This window comes from Drosophila pseudoobscura, chromosome 2 (genome assembly GCF_009870125.1).
Source record: "Drosophila pseudoobscura strain MV-25-SWS-2005 chromosome 2, UCI_Dpse_MV25, whole genome shotgun sequence".
NCBI classification, from domain to species: domain Eukaryota; kingdom Metazoa; phylum Arthropoda; class Insecta; order Diptera; family Drosophilidae; genus Drosophila; species Drosophila pseudoobscura.
The window spans coordinates 7,620,485-7,637,066 of NC_046679.1; the positions used below are offsets into that span (position 1 = coordinate 7,620,485).

General features: G+C 48.1%; 6 protein-coding genes across 7 annotated transcripts; 3 read left to right on the forward strand and 3 right to left on the reverse strand.

Moving 5' to 3' along the window:
• The first annotated feature begins 30 nt into the window (after positions 1-30).
• On the forward strand, positions 31-1,866 carry LOC4801020 (CDK5RAP1-like protein). Its single transcript, XM_001358153.4, has one exon. The coding sequence runs from the start codon at positions 69-71 to the stop codon at positions 1,836-1,838; it is 1,770 nt and encodes a 589-aa protein (XP_001358190.3). The 5' UTR covers positions 31-68; the 3' UTR covers positions 1,839-1,866.
• Positions 1,853-2,792, reverse strand: Rrp46 (exosome complex component Rrp46). Its single transcript, XM_001358154.4, has 3 exons — positions 2,608-2,792; positions 2,306-2,541; positions 1,853-2,243 (listed from the first exon to the last, which is right to left on the reverse strand). The coding sequence occupies exons 1-3, from the start codon at positions 2,714-2,716 to the stop codon at positions 1,884-1,886; spliced, it is 705 nt and encodes a 234-aa protein (XP_001358191.2). The 5' UTR covers positions 2,717-2,792; the 3' UTR covers positions 1,853-1,883.
• Positions 2,793-3,063: 271 nt separating this feature from the next.
• Positions 3,064-7,329, forward strand: Irp-1B (Iron regulatory protein 1B). Of its 2 annotated transcripts, none has more exons than XM_015183215.2 (9): positions 3,064-3,184; positions 3,261-3,356; positions 4,193-4,362; positions 4,421-5,147; positions 5,208-5,308; positions 5,375-5,491; positions 5,549-6,203; positions 6,275-6,993; positions 7,062-7,329. In XM_015183215.2, the coding sequence occupies exons 1-9, from the start codon at positions 3,178-3,180 to the stop codon at positions 7,170-7,172; spliced, it is 2,703 nt and encodes a 900-aa protein (XP_015038701.2). In that variant the 5' UTR covers positions 3,064-3,177; the 3' UTR covers positions 7,173-7,329. The 2 variants fall into 2 exon arrangements, with proteins under 2 accessions (XP_015038701.2, XP_001358192.4); XM_001358155.5 differs by having other exon boundaries at positions 3,091-3,184; positions 3,264-3,356.
• Positions 7,330-8,828: 1,499 nt separating this feature from the next.
• Positions 8,829-12,382, forward strand: LOC4801023 (uncharacterized). The gene is made up of 7 exons (XM_001358156.4): positions 8,829-9,260; positions 9,334-9,455; positions 9,514-9,621; positions 9,694-9,938; positions 10,012-10,685; positions 10,750-11,470; positions 11,529-12,382. Exons 1-7 carry the CDS (start codon positions 9,093-9,095, stop codon positions 12,206-12,208), a joined length of 2,718 nt encoding a protein of 905 aa, XP_001358193.2. The 5' UTR covers positions 8,829-9,092; the 3' UTR covers positions 12,209-12,382.
• A 293-nt stretch (positions 12,383-12,675) lies between these two features.
• LOC117183192 (probable G-protein coupled receptor Mth-like 11) lies at positions 12,676-14,656 on the reverse strand. Its single transcript, XM_033384563.1, has 7 exons — positions 14,184-14,656; positions 13,976-14,126; positions 13,724-13,909; positions 13,403-13,663; positions 13,173-13,341; positions 12,912-13,106; positions 12,676-12,852 (listed from the first exon to the last, which is right to left on the reverse strand). Exons 1-7 carry the CDS (start codon positions 14,634-14,636, stop codon positions 12,762-12,764), a joined length of 1,506 nt encoding a protein of 501 aa, XP_033240454.1. The 5' UTR covers positions 14,637-14,656; the 3' UTR covers positions 12,676-12,761.
• Positions 14,657-15,079: 423 nt separating this feature from the next.
• Positions 15,080-16,568, reverse strand: LOC6897003 (probable G-protein coupled receptor Mth-like 11). The gene is made up of 6 exons (XM_033385923.1): positions 16,475-16,568; positions 16,234-16,416; positions 15,898-16,170; positions 15,666-15,834; positions 15,275-15,469; positions 15,080-15,214 (listed from the first exon to the last, which is right to left on the reverse strand). Exons 1-6 carry the CDS (start codon positions 16,482-16,484, stop codon positions 15,130-15,132), a joined length of 915 nt encoding a protein of 304 aa, XP_033241814.1. The 5' UTR covers positions 16,485-16,568; the 3' UTR covers positions 15,080-15,129.
• Positions 16,569-16,582: the final 14 nt, after the last annotated feature.

Sequence of the window (16,582 nt, forward strand, 5' to 3'; positions counted from 1 at the left end):
TAGGACCATCTCTAACCTCCGCTTGCATAATTTTCAAAACACAAAAATAAATTTTAAAAAATTTCACGATGAGACTGCGCTGCCAGGCGATATACCGCCATATGCGACATGCCTCTGTCTCAGCCAGCGCCGCAGCAAATCCTGCACCTGCCACTGGAGCGAAGGTAGCCGCAGAAACCAAGTTGGAACCGGCGACAGCACGTGTAACGTTTTTGGAGAAAATTCAACGCGGACCCGGTCTTCAAGACTTTTTCACAGTGAAACCCGCGTCCAAGCTGAAACTGGACGAAGCGGCGGAACTAGATGGAGTGGAAACCAGCGTCCCGTATTTGAACGCCATCGATTTCCAGGGTCATGGGCGGAAAGTTCACTTCGAGGTCTATGGCTGCCAGATGAACACCAACGACACCGAGGTGGTGTGGAGCATACTGAAGCAGCATGGCTATGAGCGCTGCCAAGAGCTGGAAGATGCCGATCTTGTCATGCTGGTCACCTGTGCCGTGCGCGAGGGAGCGGAGCAGAAGATCTGGAATCGCCTGCGACATCTGCGGGCCATGAAGCAGAAGCGCGGCGCCAAGCGGCAGCCACTGCAACTCACGCTCTTGGGCTGCATGGCAGAGCGATTGAAGGAGCGGCTGCTGGACCAGGAGCAGTGCGTTGATGTCATTGCGGGGCCGGACAGCTACAAGGATCTGCCCAGGCTTCTGGCCGTTTCGCGGCATTACGGCAATTCCGCCATCAATGTACTCCTTTCGCTGGACGAAACCTACGCGGATGTGATGCCAGTCCGTCTGAATTCCGACTCTCCCACGGCCTTTGTCTCCATTATGCGCGGCTGCGACAACATGTGCACCTACTGCATTGTGCCCTTCACCCGTGGCCGGGAGCGCTCGCGACCACTGGCATCCATTGTCAATGAGGTGCGAGCCTTGCAGGAGCAGGGCGTCAAGGAGGTGACTCTCTTGGGTCAGAACGTCAACTCGTATAGGGACAAAGGAGCTGGACAGACCTCCGATACGAGCCTGGTGCCGGGTTTCAAAACCGTTTACAAACCCAAAACGGGAGGCATTCCCTTCTCCGAGCTTCTGCAGAGCGTGGCCGAGGCTGTCCCGGAGATGCGTATACGATTCACCTCCCCCCATCCCAAGGACTTCTCCGACGAGGTGCTGCGTGTCATTCGGGACTATCCGAACGTCTGCAAGCAGCTCCATTTGCCAGCACAGTCGGGCAACACGGAGGTTTTGGCCAGGATGCGACGTGGCTACACCCGAGAGGCGTACTTGGAGTTGGTGGAGCACATACGAGAGATACTGCCAACTGTGGGTCTGTCCAGTGACTTTATCTGTGGCTTCTGTGGCGAAACGGAGGCGGAGTTCGAGGACACCATCTCGCTCATCAACACAGTGCAATACAACGTGGCCTATCTGTTTGCCTACAGCATGCGGGAGAAGACCACGGCGCATCGGCGCTATGTGGATGATGTTCCTGTGGCTGTCAAAACGGCCCGGCTGCAGCGCATGGTCCAAGCCTTCCGAAACGGAGCAACGCAACTCCACAAAAACTTTGAGGGCAAGCAGCAGCTTATTCTGATCGAGGGTAAGAGCAAACGCTCAGACGCCCATTGGTTTGGCCGCAACGATGCCAACATCAAGGTGATAGTTCCTGCTATGGACCTGCCCACAGATACGGGAGACGCTGCACGAAGAAGGCCCATAGCAGTTGGCGACTTTGTGGTGGCACAAATAGACGAATCCAACTCCCAGGTCCTGAAGGGAACTCCCTTGGAAATCAGCAGCATAGGCAGCTTTAACAGCAGAACGAGTTTAGGGCTTACATAAAATAAAAACGAGCGTTAATCGAACCTAATTTTTAATCGCTTACAATTACGTTTCCATTTGCTCTTCGCTGGTCTTTGTATCGGACCTTCTGCAATGATAATTTGAAATGCTGGTGCGATAGAACTGCAAGATTTCCGCACTGGCCGATCGGCACAGACTCTCCACGTCATTGAATTCGGCTATTTTAAAGGACCCCTTTGTCTGCACCAGCAGGAGATTTCCCTCCAGCGAGTCGAAGGCGAAGGTGAAACTGGCTCGCTCATGCTCCGTTTCTCTTTGGTCCGGGTCTAGAATATACTCTCCCTGTTCATTGATAATGCAGTGGACTGCCGCAAAACTGCATTTCAGGGGCAGGCCACCAATGAGCATCGCCAGGCAAGCGGAGTTCAGGGCACAGGCATCGATCTGCAAAGGAATGAAGTCTTTATCTTCTGGCCTTTTAAGTAAGCAAGCAATTAGCGTCTTACACTTCCTCTATCCTCCAGCTCCTGTATCTGCAGAGACATCTTTGAGCGCGGATAGGCCTCGGACAGCAGGGCCAGCTCCAGCACGTCCCGAACGGCAGCTTCTCGAATGCGCTCCTTGACCTGCGGCAGACCTGCCTTCGGCCTATAGTTGCACTCCAGATAGCTTCCGTCTATGCTCAGATTCTGTGTCTTCACCTCGACGGGACCCAGAACAGCGGATATAACAACAGTTGCTCCTAAATTAAGGAAATACATAGAATGTTGTTAGCCGGCTTCTCACACACAGCACGCGCTGTACAAACCCTGGCAATACATGACGGAACCGTCGCAGCGCGAGAGGGGATTGAACTTGCACTGCATTTCGCGCAGCTTATCCTTGGCCACCTGCTCAGACTTGTCGGGTAAATTCATTTTATTTTGTTTTACTTTTTTAAAACAACGTGCGCGTGCAAAGATAATTTGAAGAAGTGTTGGTTAACGTTCGCCCAACAGGGATGGAGAAACATCGAATGTCGATATCGATAGATGGTGGATACCGGATGGATACCGGTGATATCGGTAGTTGGCGCCATGAAATTAGCCCACTAATGGTCGTTTCAGGTTAAGTTAAGACAGCCCGGAATATATAAAACGTATGTAAAAAGCTCGCTGAAGTGCGAACGAAATATATATATTTATATGCAAGCCGTCATTTGGCTTGATAAGATATCTGGTTAGCCCAATCAGAATCCATCTGTAGAACATCGATAGGTAGAGTAATGTAAATCGATTGCCAACGGCCGATAGTTGAAGCCCCAACTAGCCCCAACACCAGCCCCAACCAGATTTTGTCCATTCAGAAAGTAAACGTCGGTGAAAGTATCTCCACTAAAATGTCTGGTAAGTGTTGCTACCCGCAAAGAGTCCTCATGGAGGTCGTCCTGGATCTGATGCTTATATAACTCCTCTTCTGCAGCAGGCGCCAATCCCTTTGCTCAGTTTGAGAAGTCGTTCTCCCAAGCCGGCACCACCTACAAGTACTTCGACTTGGTCTCCATCGACAGTAAATATGGTAAGTAGTTTGACTTTGATCCAATCAAGGCTCAAGTGGGCATGGGCGGGGCTGTTTACGTGATGGAGAGCGGTTCTCTCGAGCTTAAAAAGTAGGCAGAGCTAGATCTAGGGTGGGGGAACAGTGGTAGTCTCCATTCATTTGTCTGTCTGTGTCCTACTTCGGACACCTGTTGAATGTGAAGTTTGACCCCTCACACAGTCTCACGCACACCATCAAATCCCATCTTGGTGGCGCTGGTGCGCACCACATTAATTTGCAAGTCGAAGTAGAGTCAATTTGGAGGTGCTCCGGTAGCCATTGCGAAGGCATTATGTCAGCTTTTGAGGCGGGGAGGAGCGAGCGAAAAGCGAAAGTTTATCAACGGTGATTTGCGTCTAATGGGGCTCGTCTATTCAAAAGCAGACAAACCCACGGCCGCCGTTTCCTATGCTACCGGCAAGCGGTGATAACGAATCGTGCGCCACTCGAGCTTTTGTATTATGTACGTGCCGTGCCCACTTATCAGCCATGGGGAAGGAAATCCAGCCAATCTGATGTTGTGAGGTGACTCCGAGGTCGTGGTCCCAAGCTTAGGAGACATCTTTAGAGCAGTGGCATGTTTTTGTTGAGACAGCGCGTGGCTGGATGAGGTAACACATCTCTGGAAACTTTTGCTCCTATCAGTTCCATGGAGTGCGAGTGCGATGTAAAAGCAATCGTTTGAGGACCACTATGGCCTCTGATAGCACTGATACGCTATCTCCAGACCGCACCTTTTATTGGAGGTGTGATGACAGTGTAGTTCTGGGTGTACAGTAGTGATTGACCCTCTGCGTTTTGGTTTCCGATTACAGATAATCTGCCCTACTCCATACGTGTGCTGCTAGAGTCGGCGGTACGTAACTGCGACAACTTCCACATCCTCGAGAAGGATGTCCAGAGCATCTTGGGCTGGTCCCCGGCTCTCAAGCAGGGCTCCAATGATGTGGAGGTGTCCTTCAAGCCAGCTCGCGTGATTCTCCAGGTGAGATCCTCCGTAATACTGCCAAGAATATTCATTTATAATGGTCAAATTTGTCTAGGACTTCACCGGTGTCCCCGCTGTGGTGGACTTTGCTGCCATGCGTGACGCTGTCCTGGACCTGGGCGGCAATCCCGAGAAAATCAATCCCATCTGCCCCGCCGACTTGGTTATCGACCATTCCGTTCAGGTGGACTTTGCTCGTGTTCCCGACGCCCTCGCCAAGAACCAGACCCTGGAGTTTGAGCGCAACAAGGAGCGCTTTACCTTCTTGAAGTGGGGTGCCAAGGCATTCAACAACATGCTGATCGTGCCGCCCGGCTCTGGCATTGTCCATCAAGTGAACTTGGAGTACTTGGCCCGCGTCGTCTTTGAGAACGATGCTGCCGATGGCTCGAAGATTCTCTATCCCGACAGCGTGGTCGGCACCGACTCCCACACGACCATGATCAATGGCCTGGGCGTCCTCGGCTGGGGTGTGGGTGGCATTGAGGCGGAGGCCGTGATGTTGGGACAGTCGATCTCCATGCTGCTGCCGGAGGTCATTGGCTACAAGCTGGTCGGCAAACTGAGCCCCCTGGTAACCTCTACCGACTTGGTGCTGACCATCACCAAGCATCTGCGTCAGCTGGGTGTGGTGGGAAAGTTCGTGGAGTTCTACGGCCCCGGCGTTGCCGAGCTGAGCATTGCCGATCGCGCCACCATCAGCAACATGTGTCCCGAGTATGGAGCCACCGTTGGCTACTTCCCCATCGATGAAAATACCTTGGGCTACATGAAGCAAACAAGTACGTAAAAAGGATTCCTATATCGTTGCATTTTAGCTTATGTTTCCCTATAAATTACAGATCGATCGGAGAAGAAGATCGACATCATTCGGGAGTATCTGAAGGCCACCCAGCAGCTGCGCAACTACGCCGACGAGTCCCAAGATCCCAAGTTCACTCAGGTTAGTAGAAACTACACAAATATCATTGAACTTATCAATTAATCTACATTTTAATCTTCTTTTCAGAGCATCACCTTGGATCTTTCGACTGTGGTTACATCGGTGTCGGGCCCTAAGCGCCCGCACGATCGCGTTTCTGTATCCGACATGCCGCAGGACTTCAAGTCGTGCCTGTCCAGCCCAGTAAGTGTGATTATTTTCCAGGTTGAATCAGTTTCTTAATGTAATGTATTTCCCAAGGTTGGATTCAAGGGCTTTGCCATCGCACCAGAGGCCCGGGCTGCCTTTGGCGAGTTCCAGTGGGATGATGGCAAGACCTACAAGCTCCAGCACGGATCCGTGGTCATTGCAGCCATAACATCGTGCACAAACACCTCAAACCCCTCGGTGATGCTGGGAGCTGGTCTGTTGGCCAAGAATGCCGTGGAGAAGGGCCTCTCCATCTTGCCCTACATCAAGACATCTCTCTCGCCGGGATCTGGCGTGGTTACCTATTACCTGAAGGAGTCGGGCGTCATTCCGTATCTGGAGAAGCTCGGCTTCGACATTGTCGGCTATGGCTGCATGACCTGCATTGGTAACTCGGGACCCCTGGACGAGAATGTGATGAACACCATCGAGAAGAACAGCCTCGTCTGCGCTGGCGTCCTGTCGGGCAACCGCAACTTCGAGGGTCGCATCCATCCCAACACCAGGGCCAACTACCTGGCCAGTCCCCTGCTGGTGATCGCCTACGCCATTGCTGGCCGCGTGGACATTGACTTCGAGAAGGAGCCGCTGGGCGTGGATGCCAATGGCAAGAACGTGTTCCTGCGTGACATCTGGCCGACGCGTACTGAAATCCAGGAGGTCGAGAACAAGCACGTCATCCCGGCCATGTTCCAGGAGGTCTACAGTAAGTACATATTACTAATATGCAATAATTATTTACTCAATATTCAATTTACAAACTTTTGTAATCTCCAGGCAAGATTGAGCTGGGATCTCAGGACTGGCAGACCCTTCAAGTGTCCGATGGCAAACTGTTCTCGTGGAGCGATGATTCCACCTACATCAAGCGGCCACCCTTCTTCGAGGGCATGACCCGCGACTTGCCCAAGCAACAGAGCATCCAGAAGGCGCGCTGTCTGCTCTTCCTGGGCGACTCTGTGACCACGGATCACATCTCGCCCGCTGGCTCCATTGCCAGGAATTCGCCGGCCGCTCGATTCCTGTCCGATCGCAGCATCACACCCCGTGACTTCAACTCGTATGGCTCGCGACGTGGCAACGATGCCATCATGTCCCGCGGAACCTTCGCCAACATTCGTCTGGTCAACAAACTGGTGACCAAGACCGGGCCACGCACCGTGCATATCCCCAGCCAGGAGGAGCTGGACATCTTCGATGCCGCCGAGCGTTATCGCGAGGAGGGCACTCCATTGGTGCTGGTCGTGGGCAAGGACTATGGCAGTGGCAGCTCTCGCGACTGGGCCGCCAAGGGTCCGTTCCTGCTGGGCGTTAAGGCCGTCATTGCGGAATCGTACGAGCGCATCCATCGCTCCAATTTGGTAGGAATGGGCATTATTCCCCTGCAGTTCTTGCCTGGCCAAAACGCCGAAACTCTGAACTTGAATGGCCGCGAGCTCTACAACATTGCTCTGCCCGAGAGTGGCTTGAAGCCTGGTCAAAAGGTCCAAGTGGAGGTAAGTTACAACCTGTTTGACGTACCTTTTCTATTGTTATATATTAACGTTAATATCCCTTCTCTAAGGCTGACGGCAATGTGTTTGAGACCATTCTGCGTTTCGACACTGAGGTTGACATCACATATTATAGGAACGGCGGCATCCTCAACTACATGATCCGCAAGATGCTCTCCTAAGCGTCCTCTTTTCATTTGTGTTTATTTTTTTATATTCCAATTGCATTTTTACGCTGTAATCTGTAGTAGTCCCCTAAGTCTATAATTTGTGGTGGTCCCTGCCTGGTCAAACTAATCAGAATATAATAAATTAAGCCTACATTTGGTATCCAATTAAGCTCTGGCATTGCAGATTCCGAAGAGTACCTAAAAACGTTCTTGTATGATCCAAAGAGAAAAGATATACTATTAATATATCGGATAACGTTGCATACTTATGAAGAGCGATTCAGCAGCTTCCATTGAGTTCCCTGATAACCGTCTGCATTGTACGAAGACGGATATCATACTATGGATTTGAGTACCCGAAACAGTTGAATCAATTTCGCTCTTATGAGATAAACAAAGCCCAGTGATGCTCGAAATGTGACAAAACTGAACTTGGTGCATCCCATAAATTGAAACCAAAAGAGGCACACGTTTCGCACGCACCATCACAGAACCGGAAAAGGATTCACTCACTCGAATCGCCCCCGATCTAGGCTGCTTACAAAAGAGCTATCTAAAAGAAACAGCAACTGTGATATGTAAAGGATTTGTATGTTAAATCACGGCTACTATTTCCTTAGATAACTCGATATAAATTCAGGACAACGCGACAATTGTATTACTTCCGAAACGAAGCGAAAGGAAACACTTCCTTGCGGGAAGTTGAGTTCAGTTCGATCTCTCGCTACCAAGGAACACACCGTCACCACATCACCGCCACAAATCAAAGAACGTATGGCTTAGAACTAAAACCTGAGAAGTGGTCATCCAGCTCTTATAAGCACCGTGCCGTTCAATGGCCGCTGCCACCGCATCAGGTTTCCTGTGCCGGCCGATGCCGATCAGTTTTGGTTATTGCCAAAATCCGCTGAGCGCTGCAATTCATTTTCTGGCGTGCTCGACATTTTTATGCAGAATTTATATGAATTTACGAAGTTTTCTATCTGTTTGTGCTGCACTTTGTCCAGTTTTGGACGGCGCACTGAACCCAAGCCGGGTTCTGCCCCACGAGCGGCTTCCGCAAACATGTTGACCCCCATTCGCGATGGGGTCAATGAACATTCAGTCACGTTGCCAGCTTCTAGATCATTCAAATTTTGGGTCAGTTCTGGGGTGTTCTATGATTTTAAAAAACAAAAACTTTTTGAAGGAATAGGTAATTATACTTCTACTAGCTTATTTAAGGCTATATCGACCATATTTTGACCGGGAGTACTTAAAAGTAGTTAATCTTGTAGAAAATTGATTCATAAATGGGATAAAACTATGTGGGCATGGCTAAATGTTCTATGTAGCTAGTAATACTCAACAGAATATCAAAAAGAGGAATATGAGCGACTATCCTCTTTCGTTTTTTTGTGTGACCTATTTCGCTAAATCCTTTTTTTGTTTGAACTATTTCGCTAAAACCTTTTTTTACGCATAATGCAATAAAAGCAATTATTTAAGGTAAGCCAGTCAAATAGAAAATTGATTTACTAATTGGATAAAATTATGTGGGCATGGCTAAAAGTTGTATCTAGCTAGTAATATTCTACGGAAGATCAAAAACGAGGAATATGTAAAATAGACCTTGAATTCGTCAGTATATTTACGGTATATTTTTTAAACGAGACGGTATGTTTCGGTATATTTCTGAGGGTCTGACGGTATATTTTATCGGTCATCACAAGTTTTTTAATTTTATTTATTAATAACAAAAGGCTGCGGAACGAGAGCATCGAATGAGATGAAATGTGCCAGAGTCGTGACTTGCTTTGTTTTGTGAGGCGTTAGGGCCTGGAGCACTCAAAGTTTTCGCAACACGGGCCTTGAAGCGGTGCCGTTTTCCGTCAGTTTTTCTAGACGGAAGGAAGAATAAATTAAGTCTGATTTTTTGAGTTTGGGGAGGCAATGGAGACTGATTATCAAAATTATGTCGAGTCATTGTCCGGTGTATCTTCAGATGACGATGATATGTCCACAGTGGACAGTTCGGACGAGACTTCAGAGGAGCCGACCCCCTCGCCAGCGCTCAACACGCGAACCCGAAACCTGGGCCAAATGCTGTACGACAGGGAGGTGAGTGCACATTGGACAAACCACCGAAATCCCACCGATTTGTCGCTAAACACACTTACATCCATATCTGCAGCGCTCTGGATTCTTCTCGGGCACATCACGTGCTGGCCAAAAGCAGCAACTTCCATATGACCGGGTGCCAAATAGATTAAAATTGTATCTCAAGGACGTAATAGCCAGCAGTGTCATGGAGGGGTAAGCAGTCCACATCATTACATGTCGCTCCGTCCCTTATGTAGCCCAATACTTTCAGACACATATTCATGGGATTGACTGCCTGCGGCCAGTACATGCTCAGCCATCGGGTCACCTGTAACGAAGGACTTAATCACTACTCCTTCAACATGGGCTACAAGTACACGTGAGTGTCGCCTTCCAGCTGTCCAACGACGCATCCCATAAGTTGCTGAAATAAAAACCCCTCTTTTTGCAGTCTTTACTTCTGGATCTTCCAGCCGTACAAAAAGCTGCGCTACTTCTTTACGCGACGCCTCTTTGATGATCATGTGGTGGACAACATTAAGACTGTCAGCATGACTCAGTGGAAGAATGCTGGGAAGCAAATCTTGGTTGTGCATGGCGCTGCCACGGAGGAGAGCGAAGATAGCTACATCACATATGTTAAAGTTCCTAAGCTTGGTTGTTTGGAGTGCAAAAAACTTAACGATGACGGTCCATGTATGTGCAGTCAATCAATCATCACTTGAATACCGATTAGAGTGCCCCCATAATTTGTACACTTCTTCTACAGATTCCTTCTACAACGCGCACTGCCTGAATTGCCATTTGACTGTGCATACCAAGTATTCTTCGACTGAAACGGATCCCGGATTCCAGCCAAAAATCAATCTGCTTTGCCCCGAGCGCATTCTGATAATTTCCAATGGATTTATGCACATGCTCCGCATCGATGTTGACACGCCGGCCGTGTCCACTAGCAGCTACTTAACTCAGCAAAGCCTCGTCCTGCCCTATCCCCAGCAGCCACAGTCGCAGTGCTTCCTCCTGCCACGCACTTTGGGGCCCAGCGAGGAGGATCGCGCCTCCGTAGTCTTTACAGGCTCCGGCTCGGAGGCTGAGTCGGGCAATGAGCAGAGTGTGGTGGCACGCATCATAGCCGACTTTAGTGATATCGAAACGGAGCAGACTCAGCGCACGGGCCAGTCCAGTAATCATAATAATAATAATAACAACAACAATGAGGTGCCGGTCAACAGCATTTGCTGCTCGCCACGATCCTATGAGAAGCACGTTTTCACACCCAACTGTAGCGCTGCAATGGGGTCCAGCATGACGCTGCCGGAGACCACGTTGCCTGTAGCCAAGCAAAGCACAGTCAACGGAGAGTCGGGTCAATCGCGCAAACGTAATCAGCGGATAGTGACCAAGTCCTATCGCAACGGCATCACCACCATAGATGTGCAGGTAATTTCTTTGCACATACTCTAATGTATTTATTCTGACAGTGTTGTGGCTCTCCTCCATTTAGAGTACTCCTAGTTCCACTTCCATGACGGACAAATCGAACGCCTATGAGTTTTCCGAGGATAATGAGAAGTACGAGAAGATTTCCACATTTCGTAAGCGTCGACTAGCCGACAAGAAGTACGAGTTTTCCGAGGACAACGTGGAGAATATCATACCATTCACCAAAGTGCGCTCGGCTGGTCGCGCCTCGGCACCAAATTTTAGTTCCTCCGCCGGCAGCTCTACGGCCCGCAGTTTTCATCGCTTCTCGCCCACGGCGCACTTCTTTCATAACTCGCCATGCGCCTCACCGTCCTCTTCGCCACATCCGTCACAAACACCACCGCATCTGGGCTTTCGATCGCCGCCATCCAGCTCGAACCTAATGCGCTCGCCCAGCCGCGCAGCTAATTCGGCTGCGGCTGCTGTCGCAGCTCAAATCTACAACCAGAAGTCGCCGCCGCTCTCGCAGGCCACACAGCAGATGCTCAGCTACAAGCCTGTGGGACCCTTGGGGGCGCTCTCTCCGCTACAGGTGTCCATGGCCAAGCGTTTCGAGATTGGCGGCTCTATGTCGCCCAATGCAGGCCTGTCCTTTCTATCGCCCCGACGCGATGAACCCCGCATTGTGGAGATGCCTGTGCAGGGCGGAGTAATGCCAGAGAAGCCGGTATGCACCAAGAAGCTGAGACGCCGCTATGTGGAAGAGGACGATGCCACTTCAGTTATCACCAGCGAGGAGGGTAAGAAGGAATAAAGAAATGTAAACGATAAGAAAAACATTGTCTCGGTATCGTTTAGATGACTGCATATCGCCGGGATATCACACATCGCTGCCCATGGAAGTACACGGCTCGTGCTATTCGGAAATGCAAATGATTTCGCACGCCTCCTATCAGCGCCTGCGCTGCAGCAGTGTGGTAATCACCCAACACTCGTTCGATCTGGAGACCTTCACGTACTATGTGATTAGTTTGCTGTGCCAGAAGCACCACAAGATCTACAATGTGTTCTACGACTGGGCCTACGAGGTGATTAGCGTCTGCCCCCTGAGCCAGACGGTCAGCTGCCTGCTCATGGCCCAGTTCTCGGCACGAGATCAGCCCTACGCTCCGCTGACGAACTGCCTGCACTGCACCGGCCGCATAGACTGTATGTTCCACAATCGCCAGTACGAGTGTCGCATACTGTTCACCTGGAACATGGAGAGCGGCCAGTGGCAGGTCCTGGACTACGGCGAACTTCGGGAAATGCACGAGCTCTTCAATCCACTGAAGCGTCTGTGCAAGTCGCGCCTGACCTTTGCCCAAATGGCCAAGAAGATGGCCAAGGAGATGACGGAGAGCTTGAACAAGCTCCCCGACTATGCCTCCAATCTACGTGTGCTCAACTCTGATATTAAGAAGTCAAAATCGTATATCTGCGATCTCGACAACATGGTGGAGTTTCACCTGAAACGCACACCCCAAGGGACGCTCTGAGCAGCTCTGAGAATCTGCGGATTCACTTGCTCTCTGCCAAGATTTTTTTCGTACAACTCGCAACGGTTGCGTGCATCTAGTTCAGTTCTAAACACAACAAAAAACGTGTGCTGTATTTAGTCTTTAGTTACCTACATACCTACATATTTGTATATCTTACTTAGTGCAACGAAACGCTTTTGCAAACGGTCCTAATTTCGACTGAAGTCATTTAAGTAATCTACGATCTAGGTTCTAGTGGAATTTCGTAAGGAAAGAGGGCTTGGGCCAAGGGCTCTGGCTCAGGCTCTGCTCATCATACATTTATACTTACAATAATTGTATACTTTTGATATTTGAGATTGCAATTCAACTATTACTTTAATATTAGTTAGTAACTCTACGAACTACGGTACTAACGATGCCAGTACTAATTTAGTTAGCGGCCGCCCTTCTCCTCTGCAGGGTGTGCATAAAAAATATACAACTTTAATCAAAATATCTAAATATATTTCCAAAAAATACAATTTCCTGAAATGTAATACAATCTCCAATCAATGGAAGAGAGCCCCAATTAATTCCTTTCGCTATTACCAAACTTGTCTGAATCCGGATTCCGACTGCTGCCGGTAGAGTCCGTTGCTGTACTGTACCTGTTTTGGATGCTGAAAGAATTCAAACAATTTGTAATGCAAATTCTCTTGCTCTCTCTTATAGATCTTACCGGTAATGGATTGACCGGAGTATGTCGCAGTTGCAGAATGTGGCCAGGAATATGATCATGCCCTGACTGCAGTTGATCAGGTCAGCGGCTGTAGTGAATTCCTCAAAAACCTTCTCCATATAACAAATAAATGCCATGATCTCCAGACACCAACTGCCGCCCATTATGATGAACAAACGCAGATACACGCGGTAGCTGAAGATATTGAATATTGCAACCAATGAAACGATTGGTAATGGCACCGATTGGTTGCCCACTTACTTGGCTTTGTTGGTGGACTTTCGTTGACGTTCGTTTTGGTTAAGCACCTGCTGATTCTTCTTGTTCTCCACATAAATGTATCTGCTTGTCAATGCAAACATCGTCCCGTTGAGAAGTATCAACATTATGAGCGGCGAATAAAAATAGTACATGGCCGACCATCCTTCCGCTATAAAGAAAAAAAAGCGTCATCGCTTGGTTCCAAGAACAGATACTATAGATCGACATACTATAGATCCAGCATGTGTACTCTCCCACACCGGGTGTGCGGGGGTTCGCCGAATTGAACTTGGTGAAAAGATCAATCATTAATATCCCCACAGTGAGCACGGCAGCCGTGCTCCAAACGATGATGTTATAGTTGAGGAAGCTACTCCGGCTGTTCCTGTTAAACTCGTGAAACCGGCGCAGCGCGAATCGTCTCCACAAGTCGAAGCTTATCACCGACAGCCAGAGAAACGTGGCCATTACAGCGAAATACCCAGCGTATCCTGGAAACGTAATCCAGTTCCGTGTAGTGCCAGTCATCAGAATTATATTCTAGGCCTTACCATTAATTTGACACAACAATGAACGAGGGCGAAATAGATCAGACATACTGATGACATTCAGCAGGAAGGTGGCTGCCAAGCAGATGAAGTACAGATTGCAGCACTTTCCATGCAACGAATGGAATCTGGGCAGCCAAAAGTACACGGCAATGGTAATTACCATGCATATTATGGAAGCCGACTTGACTAGAAAAAAAGGAATCGGCCAGATCTCTTGAACACTCTCTTGTGTGGCTCATTTTGAGAACTTACCGTAGCCCATGACCATGGAAGGCTCCACAACGCAGCTGTAGGGAGCGATGGTATAATCGTAGTATGTTATGTTCTTCGCCTTTCGCGGCTGCAGGCAATACTCCTGCTTGGAAAGGTTCTTCTTGTCGTAATGCCGCAAAAGTTTTCCATCCTAGACAGTGCATTAGTTTTATTTGTATAGAAATGGCAGAGATATACCCTAACAAACCTCGAACAGGGTCCACTGATCTTCAGAGGACGATTCTCTGTCAAGTGCATAATGAGTCTTACATGGCAGAGGTAGGTCTTCCTGCACAAACATCTCTGTCAAAATATGTTTACTCGCTATCGATCCATCATCTTGCATTATATCCAGCGTCATGTCGTAGGATAGTGAGTTCTCTTTCTTGGAACACCCGAAACTTTTCATCCGCTTTATCATCGGACAACAGAATCGAATGCAGGTCCTCAACTTGCACACACATCCTCGGATGTGCTTGGGCACGGATATCCTATCCCCGTCGTACTGGATCACATAGTCGTAATCTCCAGTGAGTCTCGCAGGAACTGTGAGATTCTTGTATCTATAAGATCCATTTTCTGCCTTGAAGCCGCTCGTTATATTGACCGTATCGAAAAAGTCGCAATCGGGGATGTCGTTAGTCCGCACACCAATGGCCATTAGGGTGCTCAGCAGGAGCACGGTGCGGCTATATACGCGGCTATTCATTCCGAGTGGCACTTGTAATGCTAGTTTTCCGTTATGTCGACTAGTCGGTCCAACGACTCAATCCGTAATAATCATCCGACTTGGCTCCGTTTAATGATATCACACATATACTTGCTATATTAAAATGATTCCTTGGAGTCAAGCAGTTACTTTTATCAGCAAAAGCACATGTATGGGTGCTTGGGCACATAGTATAGAGAAATATTTGATATCGGACTGTAATTTACAAGAACATCATGGAATTAAATTTAAATCGCTCTTCGAGGAACGGCTCAAAACTGCTATGCGAAATCTCGTCGTTCTGAGACAGAACCATCGACTCTTTCTGGAGTCCGGGATATCTATGATAAACCAATGTACCCAAAATCTCAGCTTTAAAACAACTACAAAAGAAATTTTCCAAAAATTTAAAAGTTTATTCAACGTTCCCATAACAATAGGGAATTTATTTCATATCCTGCTTGAGCTGGAAGTCCTGTGTCAGACTGCATGTTGCAGACTCAACTCCACTTAACCGTCTTTCGTGGGTTCTGAAAGAAGTAGTTCAGTTTCTTTAAAAGATACATTAGTGACAGAGATAATGCACTCACCGCTCACGGATGGCCCTGATCATGTCCCTGTTGCAGAATGTGACAAGGAATATTATGATCCCCTGGCTGCACTTAATAATATCAGCTGCTACAATCAAGGGCTTGCAGAACTTCTGAGTTTCACAAATAAATGCCACGATTTCCAGAACCCAACTGCCGCCCATTATGATGAACAAATGCAGATACACGCCGTAACTAAATAAAATATATAAAATAATGGGCCTATAAGATACATGTCTTAAAGAAACTTTTACGATTTACATTAAATGTTAAGAAACCTCATTAGATCTCATTCACTTTTGGGAAACTTGAATGGATCTGAATCTATAAATGAAATATGTAATATACAATCATACCTAATGACAAAATATACAATTTTGGATTCACATACTTAGCTCGATTCTTCGACATTTGTTTCTGTTCGATTCCGTTTAACTTTTTTGAACTGATCTTGTCCAACAAGTAAATGTGACGGGTTGTCACAGAGAAAATTGTTAGGTTGAAGGATAACAATATCGCCAGCGGAGAATAAAAATAGAGCATTCCCGACCAACCTTGAGCTAAAAGATATAAGAGATTTTCCATAATTCAGAGACAGAGTTTAAATCTTAAAAGACATATACCTAAGATCCAGCAGGAGAACACGCCCACAGCAGGTACCAAGGTTAAAGTTTTGTCTAGTTTGCTGGAATATGGTACAAGTCTGTCTACCAAGAATACGATCAGAGTCAGTGCTCCAGCAATGCTCCAGACGATGAGGTTATAGTTGAGAAAACTCCTCCTTCTGGCCTCTTGGAGCCCTTGCGACCGACGCATAACGATTCGGCTCCACGCATCGAAGCATATGACGGAGAGCCAGAGAAACGTGGCCATCGTTGCAAAGTACCCAGCATAACCTGGGTTACAAAATGTGTTTGTTTATCGAACATGTATCAGGTGGGATGATTGTATGATGCTACCATTAATAGAGCATGCCATTTTGCTGTCGAATACGTTGAAAATGCTGAAGACATTCAGCAGGAAGGTGGCTGTCAGGCAGATAAAGTACAGATTGCAGCACTTTCCGTGGAGGGATTGAAACTGGGGCAGCCAAAGGTACACGGCAATGGTAATGGCCATAAATATCACAGATATCGCCTTGACTGGAAATAATATTCAGAGAAAACCATACTAAACGATCTATTCTATTTTAGTCCCTACCATAAGCCATTGTTCTGTCCGGATCTATGGAGCAGTTGTAAGGAACGATGGTGTAGTTATAGCCTATTTGTTCCCTTGACCTCCGGGGCTGCAGACAGTAGTCCTGCT